At 46.8% G+C, this 7,863-nt stretch overlaps 2 protein-coding genes across 6 annotated transcripts in view; one reads left to right on the top strand and one right to left on the bottom strand.

Annotated features, from left to right (window-relative positions):
* Nucleotides 1–1,029, bottom strand: part of tspan5b (tetraspanin 5b) — an 8,750-nt gene extending 7,721 nt beyond the window's left edge. Inside the window, exons 1-2 of one of the 2 annotated variants that reach the window (XM_081714198.1) lie at nucleotides 691–1,029; nucleotides 126–176 (exon numbers count right to left, since the gene is read on the bottom strand). In XM_081714198.1, the coding sequence (XP_081570324.1) occupies nucleotides 126–176; nucleotides 691–771 (132 nt within the window). In that variant the 5' untranslated portion in view covers nucleotides 772–1,029. The remainder of the gene's footprint in view (nucleotides 1–125; nucleotides 177–690) is intronic. The other variant, XM_035530209.2, reaches the window with a different exon arrangement.
* Nucleotides 1,030–1,279: 250 nt separating this feature from the next.
* fip1l1b (FIP1 like 1b (S. cerevisiae)) lies at nucleotides 1,280–7,705 on the top strand. 4 transcript variants are annotated; one of them, XM_027019031.3, is made up of 17 exons: nucleotides 1,280–1,560; nucleotides 2,234–2,291; nucleotides 2,587–2,653; nucleotides 3,084–3,184; nucleotides 3,360–3,424; nucleotides 3,522–3,632; nucleotides 3,916–4,043; nucleotides 4,176–4,288; nucleotides 4,630–4,683; nucleotides 5,089–5,188; nucleotides 5,457–5,607; nucleotides 5,763–5,789; nucleotides 6,023–6,077; nucleotides 6,442–6,500; nucleotides 6,775–6,967; nucleotides 7,060–7,203; nucleotides 7,366–7,705. In XM_027019031.3, the coding sequence occupies exons 1-17, from the start codon at nucleotides 1,482–1,484 to the stop codon at nucleotides 7,505–7,507; spliced, it is 1,647 nt and encodes a 548-aa protein (XP_026874832.1). In that variant the 5' UTR covers nucleotides 1,280–1,481; the 3' UTR covers nucleotides 7,508–7,705. The 4 variants fall into 4 exon arrangements, with proteins under 4 accessions (XP_026874832.1, XP_026874830.1, XP_026874833.1 ...); XM_027019029.3 differs by having other exon boundaries at nucleotides 3,084–3,190; nucleotides 6,445–6,500; XM_027019027.3 differs by having other exon boundaries at nucleotides 1,281–1,560; nucleotides 3,084–3,190.
* The last annotated feature ends 158 nt before the right edge of the window (nucleotides 7,706–7,863 follow it).

Raw genomic sequence — 7,863 nt, 5'->3', positions numbered from 1 at the left:
GGGAAGAAGTTAAGTGAAGAAAATGAGCGTGATAGTGATAATTAAATGGAGGCTGTATTTTCACATTACCAATAATCCAAATAAACGAATGTGTTGCTCTACTGGTTGAGAGCATGTTCACCAACCTTCTCACTCCAAGCCCACAGAGCCACGGAGAGGAACGCCACCCCCAGGAGCTGAGGAACGGAAAGCACCGAGAATTTACACCACAGCGGCACAGCCTACGGACACGCGCAAACGCTTACGCACGCCAGTATGTCAGCACAAGTGCCCACTACGTCTATAACACGCCAAACGACCTTGTTAGCCTACCGCATTACATCTCCAGGAATCTGTCTGACAGTTTGAACGTCGCACCCAACACTCCTGACTGATTTTGTTCGTGCAGGGACAGGTTGGGGTTTAGGGTTGGGATTACAACGCTTTACTCGCGTTCACCGTGGTAGAACAGGAGTCTACTCACTAGCGAAGACAAGGCCGCGGAATCGAGAACGAAGGTGACTTCGCGGAAGGTTGCTGTCTGTAAATAAGCGCCATTTGTTGAAAACGTCGTCATTGCACAGCGCCAAAATTACGTCAAACGAGCCATTTATATTAAATGGCTATAATACGGCACCACGCGACATAACGCGCAGGGCTAGTGTCTCTGCTCGCCAAAACGCTAACTGACAGTAATAGTTGTATACTTACCCAAAATATTATATTAAATCCAAATATAAAATATTTGATACAACAGCCTACTTCGTGGGCGTTGAAATGTTTTCCTGACATGTTTGACAGATGACGTTATTCCCTAACGTTATTCCCCTCTGAAAATGAAACGATTTTTGGTCCACCCTTACGTGACGACAGATCGATCATCGTCTGTTTATTTTTGTCGACATTTAAAAAAAATCTGGAGTCAAAGCATATTATGTAATATTTATATTGCAACAACGCAAGGAAATATGTCCTGTAGTCAAGCTTGGAGAAGAATAACGGCACGGGCGCTCCCCAGTAGATAGCGACGTTTGAGCTACTTCCGGTCGATTTAACGCGTCAAATTCTGTTTGCATAATAAAGGTTTTCTACTTTACTACTTAGCTTCACTGCGTGCAATTAATTAAATGAAAGCAAGATATTGACACAAATATCTAAATTTCAGAACTCACAATTTTGAACAAACGCACATTATTGAATTGAACAATGTGCATAACTGCAGTTACGAGAAAGCGAAGCCGAAGGGCGCACGTTTTGAGAAACACCTCGAGACTTTTCATCTAACATTTCTGAACCGGAAGTTATGTCCGGTTAGTTCTGTATGCCTTTTTCCCCTGCACGGTGTGCAGGTTCGAGGAAGTGCGGAGTCTTTAATCTGTCTGCGAGCTGTGCTTATGTAAGCCCGCGTTAGGGTCTTTTGGGAAAAGATTCCTCTGTGCTGTTTTTGCGTGTAGTGTTTTTACGTTGGACGGCGCCTTGCGGCTCTGGAAGCCCACGCAAACATGTCCGCTGAAGAAGCGGACAAAACAACGACGACTGAGGCCAGTGCGGGAGACGAGGAGGAGGAATGGCTGTATGGCGGTGAGCGCCGAGGGAATAGCCCCTTTTTAAACACGCATTTGGCATTTTAAAAACCGTGAAAGCGCAGTAATGCGCTGCCGCATGAAGAATTGTAATGACGGGATTTAGTTTGGAGTAGCTTGTCCGACTCCAAAGTCGGGCCTACCGATGTTGTCGAGTTCGGTGTTATCGTAACTCATAATGATCGGTTTGGTTCATTTTATACAAAAAGAAACGGCGAATTAAAAATATGATTTTGAAGATCCATGGAACAATTCGCTCCTGAACTTAAAAACGTGGACTTAAACCTAGACCTTGCTTTTTTTCGCCTAAATCGGACTGAATTATAGACCATAATCGCGTGTTAGATTTAAATTACTTTAATATGTTATTGCTATGTAAAGCTTGACTGTGATGACTGTAATGACATTTTCTTCTTGGAAAGCAAGAACTTTGCTTTGTAGTGTCCTGTTGTGGTGACTACGGTCTTAAATGCTTATTTTTGTGCAGGAGCTCTTTACTGAGCTCCACATATGCTGAATACATGTAATAAAAGTAATTAAGGTGTAAATGTAAATTCCGTTTACCTATAAACATATTGTTTATTAGCCATAGGTTTCTCAAGATTTGAGTAATCAATTAGTAAGTAGATTAGCTACATATGGTGCGCTGAATATTTATTCTGATTATGCAGATGAGGGGGAAGCCAAGGAAAACGAGGAGGAGGAGGCCAAGCTGACAGCAGCCATCAGGTGAGCCAGTCATGTCCTGTAAAAATCAGGATGATCAGTTAATTTCATGTACACACTGCTGAAACAGCACAGTGAGCTTTGGGAAAGGGGTGTATGTGAACTCTGTGTGAGCGGTTTTTCTGTCTGGGGTTTCAGATTTTAAGGTAGTGCTGAGACTGTTTACATGACAAGTTCTGTTACTCAAACCTTTGAAAATGCTGTAACTGGTGTAGTTTGATTTATTACTGTCATGATGTAACTGATGTAGTTTACTGATGTGGATGTTGTGATACTAATCCTTTGCTGCTCTCTGCAGTGCGACCCCTGCACCTCCTGCACCTGTTGTCGAGGAGATCACCGCTGGCAACGGAGTGGTCAGTCAGGTAAGAGCCCAAAACGAGGCGTCATTTAGGGTAATGATATAAGTAGCAGAGTAACAGTAAAAGGTAATGATTCTTTTTAATAGATATTAGATGGTGTGTCCACTACTCTGACTACGTTTAAAGTCATCTTCTTGTGTAAACACTGCACATTTAGTTATATGGAAATTAAAAAAAAAAAATTTAAATGTATGTTTCACCAGTTAAATCTCCACTGTGTGGTTAGTTGCTGGGTAACTATCTCGATATACCTGATTAGACAGCTGGCGTAAAATCACATCATATTAAATGTTACATAATGCGACTTTGGGAAGCTTCAGTCCCGTAACCTAGTGTTGTTTAGCATCTGTTACGTGGCGTGACTCTGACCCTTCTGTTACATGACATGACTCTGTGACCATTCTGTTACCTGATGTGACTATGACCTTGTCAGGAGGAAGCACCTGGAGAAGGCGAGGACAGTGAGAGTGACAGTGATGACGATGACGACGACGTCCGCGTCACCATTGGAGACATCAAGACAGGCGCACCACAGTATGCGTGAGTGTGCCGGGGGAGTAGGCGGGCTCTGGTGGGAGGTGCTACATAATGGCACCGCCCACAGCAGAGCCACTTGCCTCCGGCAGAGTGCTGAGGCTTGGTCTTTGCAGCTCTGGGCTGTATTTTAATTGGCTGTTGTGCTGTATTTTAATTGGCTGCTGTCCTGCAGGGCGTACGGTGCAACACCGGTGAATCTGAACATAAAGACAGGCACCAGCAGACCATACGGCGCAGGTACCAACGTCGTTTGTGTAAAAATGTGAAATGTAAATTCACAGCTCATTAGCGGCACAGTCTTTATTTCTGTGTGTGTGTGTGTGTGTGAGTTCAGTTGGAGCCAAGGTGAAGGGTGTGGATCTCGACGCCCCAGGCAGCATCAACGGCGTTCCTGTGCTAGAAGTGGACATGGAATTATTTGAGGAGAAGCCCTGGAGAAAACCTGGTGTGTGTCTCAGTGTGTGCATACGTGGAAATATGTCTGCATGCGAGTGTGAGAGTACCACTCTGTGCATGTACATCTGTGTGTCTGAGTGAGAACTTGCAGCATCTTTACAAATGAACTTTGCGTCTTGCTGCCGGTTTTGTCTTCATAACTACATGGAAATACATCAGTGTTTTGCACAGCTGCTAAACCGAGAGGTGTGCAGCACTGATCTGCAGTCAGTGTTTGAGCGGGGAGTCTGTTCATCTCGGGGTAAGACTGCTGTTTGTGCACGTGGCTATAGGCGCCGACCTGTCCGACTACTTTAATTACGGCTTCAGCGAGGAGACTTGGAAGGCGTACTGTGAGAAACAGAAGAGACTCCGCATGGGTCTCGACGTCACCATGGGCTCCACCGCCAGCAAGATCTCAGTGAGCCCAGCACACACCTAAAAACAGCAGACCTCTCCTCCTGCCCCTTAAACCTCTCTTCCCCCCTTGGCTCTCGCAGTCTCCCGCTCCCAGTCCCGACGGGTTTTCTAAGTCTTGTCTTCTGTTTCTCAGGTGCAGCAGGGCAGGACAGGTAATGATAAAGAGATCTCTCTGCCTGCCCACATCACAAAGACAGACTTCACCTCCCCCCCCAGCCTCTACAAGACAGGCCTCAACCCGGCCAGGTGCTCACGCTCACACACACACACACACACACACAGACACACACACATATATATACATACACAACACACACCTAACTGAATTCTCATGAGTGAGAACAGTATCGCTTTGATTCAGTTGTTGTATAGAGGTATGTGTGTGTTAAGATTGGTTAGGTTTAAGATTAGACAGATTACACAACACTAATCATCAGGTCAGTGCATGATCCTCAAGTCTAGTACTGCAGAGATGTGTGTGTGTGTGTGTGTGTGTGTGTGTAAAACATTTTTCCCTGATGTGTGTTGTCCAAGAGAGGAGGCGGTAACTCTTCTCTGCCTGTCTCCCCTTACTCATGCCCTCATAGGATATCCCCTCCACAGTGGGCAGGGCCTGCCACTCAAGACACGCCCTATTATACGTAAGTGGGTGTGTCCAAGGCCTCAGAATTGATTTGTAACCTATTCCGATACATCAGTTATATAATCAGTTATTTTTAAATGTGTTTTTATGTTTTCATGATTTTAATCGTATGGCCTGCCACGGATGGGGATTTTTCTGCTGTGTTTTTTGGCGGCACCAGGGTTGTGTAGTTCTCTGCCATATCAGAAATCTTCTCATCTGCTCTTTAACGGTGTCTTACTACAGGTAGAAATGCTTTGGGTGGGTGGGGGTTTATTCTGGTCAATTACTGTAGGCTTTTGTTGGAGTTTAATGATGGTGGAAACTCACAGGGATGTTTGGTGTGTGTGTGCGTGTGCTTAAGGCTGTACAATAAAACCTGTGTTGATTTAAGATGACTATTGTCTGTGTGTGTGTTTCTCAGGAAGTCTAGCGGGACCATTGACGTGATTGGTGGACAGACAGCCACCATCAGCAGAGTGGAGGGGCGACGTCGGCACAATCTGGAGGGAAACAACATTCAGGTAACACACACACAGACATGCACCATTCAGTAGGTGGGGAACAGAAGTGAATGCAAAAAGCCACATTAATTAATTTATTTATTCTTTATTGTGATGTTGGATTCTTTGACTTTGTTCAGCCGAAAATGTCCACAGAGGCAATATACGAGATGACCCCGCCCCCCACACCCCTGCATACTTGAGCGTCATGTGTATTTGTGTGCTTTATATTCTTTCTCTCCTTTATCTCCCCCCCTCCTCTCTCTCTCTCTCTCTCTCTCTCTCTCAGGTCATCTCGGAGCACTCTTCAGATGCTGAGTCCACCCCAGCTAAGATGCCCACGTTTTTCCCCCCTGGACCAATCCCACCAACCATGCCCCCTCCCCCCTTCCTGCCCCCGCCCACTGTCAGCCAGGCTCCACCCCTTCTCCCTCCACCCAGTGAGTGTCTCGCTCGCTCGCTCTCTCTCTGCGTGTATTGGTTTGTGATAAATATACTTTAGTGTAAGATGTGTACCTGTGGTTTCTGTTCAAGCTCATGTAACTTTTTGCTTCTTTCCTGTGATGTCACTCCTCTTTTGTCATGTCATCTGCAGGGCTGCCCATCACAGTTCCACCTCCTGGTACGTTCTCTTAGCACTGACCTCTAATCAGCCATGCAACTGGGCTCTCAGCTCTTACTGGAGATTGAGTAGTTTGAATTTTTCTGCCCTCATAAGGAAACTATTTACGTGTAACTGCACATCTTTGGAGAAATGTCAGTATCTGAAGCAGACTTGACTTTTATAAAGGTCTTTTTATTTAAAGTCTGGATTGGTAACCTGACACCTTACGCCCTATTCCTTTTGTGTCTTAGGTTTCCCGCCGCCCCCTGGAGCCCCGCCCCCTTCACTCATCCCAACCATGGACAAGTAAGCCTTCTACCGATTAGACCAGATTCTCACCGTGTGGGACGGCCTTATGCTCTAGTCTTAATACGATGGTGGTCCTGTCTGTTCTCATTATTTAGCAGACATTTGTCCTCTGCTAGGGAGAGGGGATGCTAGAAGACTGCTTTTGTACCCATTTAAAACTTTATAAGAAAATAAAGCTTCTGCAATAATGGTTATTGATATGCTATTGATCATGTGCGTGGTAATGGATTCAAGGGACTGAACTCTAGTTCATCATCTCTGCTTTAAGCATTTGGTATTTGTATGGGAAAACAGGTCATTGGGTGCTCACAAAACTGAGCCAGTCTGCTCTGCTAACGATGATGATGATGTTTTCTTTCAGCAGTGGACATCCCGGAGGATACGATTGCCGTCCTGTCGCTCCGTACACGTTCCCACCAGGTCAGTGCGATTATCCACTGAGCTTAAGCAGCCTGGCAGCTCTTGCGCAGCAGGTGCTGGCGCCGTAGTGCACAGCCGACCCAGCTGAAAGGTCGTCTTCTACTGCTGAAGGGCAAGAGTGCTTCCTCACTGTATCGTTTACTCAGTAGCACCGCTTGTCCCCTACGAGCGCAACAGCCCATGTATACATTGCCATTGTGTGTGTGTGTGTATGTATGTGTGTATGTATGTATGTGTGTGTGTATGTGTGTGTGTGCGCGCGTTTCTTCCCCAGGCGGCTACCCACCACCCATGCAGGGCCCGGTGAACAACTGGCCCACGGTGATGGAGAACGCCAAACCCTGGGACTACTACTCCCGCCGCGACAAGGAGCGCGAGAAGGAGCGGGAGCGCGAGCGGCCCCGGGAGCGCGGCCACGACAGGGAGCGGGAGCGCGAGCACAGTCCTTCCTCCATGGCCTACAACAGGTGAGCTCTGGAAACGTTAATGACGTACCATCCGCACACGTGCACAAGGTCAGTAAGTTAACTCTGCAGCCCCCCCCCCTCTCCCCCCGCAGTGATGAGGAGCGCTACCGTTACCGTGACTACGGGGACAGAGGGTATGAGAGGCATCGTGAGCGGTCGAGTCGAGAGAAGGAGGAGAGACACAGAGAAAGGAGACACAGGGACAAAGAGGAGGGCAGACACAAGTCATCACGCAGGTAACACACACACACACACATAAGCACGCAATTAACACACACAGTGTCCTTAATCCTTAAAATATTAACCACATTTCAAATGCTTCTGCTCCCTCCCTCCCCCTTTCCTTTCATCTCACACCCCCTGGTGTCTCTCTCTCTCTCTGTCTGTCTGCGTGGCAGTAGTAGCAGACGGAGGCACGACAGTGAGGAGGGCGACAGCCACCGCAGACACAAGCATAAGAAATCCAAGAGGAGCAAAGAAGGCAAAGAGCCCAGCGAGGAGCGCACAGCCGATCAGGAGAACCAGGATGCCATGGAGTGACTCCGCCCCCTCCGTCTAGCACTGGCGGGAGTTGCCTCATGCTGTTAGCCTGATTGGCTGTAGTCCCTCCTGATCACCAGTCAGTTCACTTTTGCGTTTTAGTTCTCCTGTTTTTTTTCCCCCCCCTTATTCTTTTTGTTTTTGTTCAAAGTACCATGTAGATGTTGATTTGTTTGATTAAAAAAAAGCATTTGATAATTTCTGTAACAAGACTTGTGTGGTTTACACTAAGATGAAGTGAGCGGCCCTGGATCACCAGCTCCTAGCTAATCATATAGGAGACAATGAGGAGGTCAGATTTACTGTCTTCTTTCATGCAGGACGGGTGGTGCAGTGTCCTCTACTCTGAATTCGGG

Source organism: Electrophorus electricus, chromosome 5 (assembly GCF_041902795.1).
Source record: "Electrophorus electricus isolate QZ-2024a chromosome 5, ASM4190279v1, whole genome shotgun sequence".
Lineage (NCBI taxonomy): Eukaryota > Metazoa > Chordata > Actinopteri > Gymnotiformes > Gymnotidae > Electrophorus > Electrophorus electricus.
This window is presented reverse-complemented; position numbering and strand designations above follow the sequence as displayed.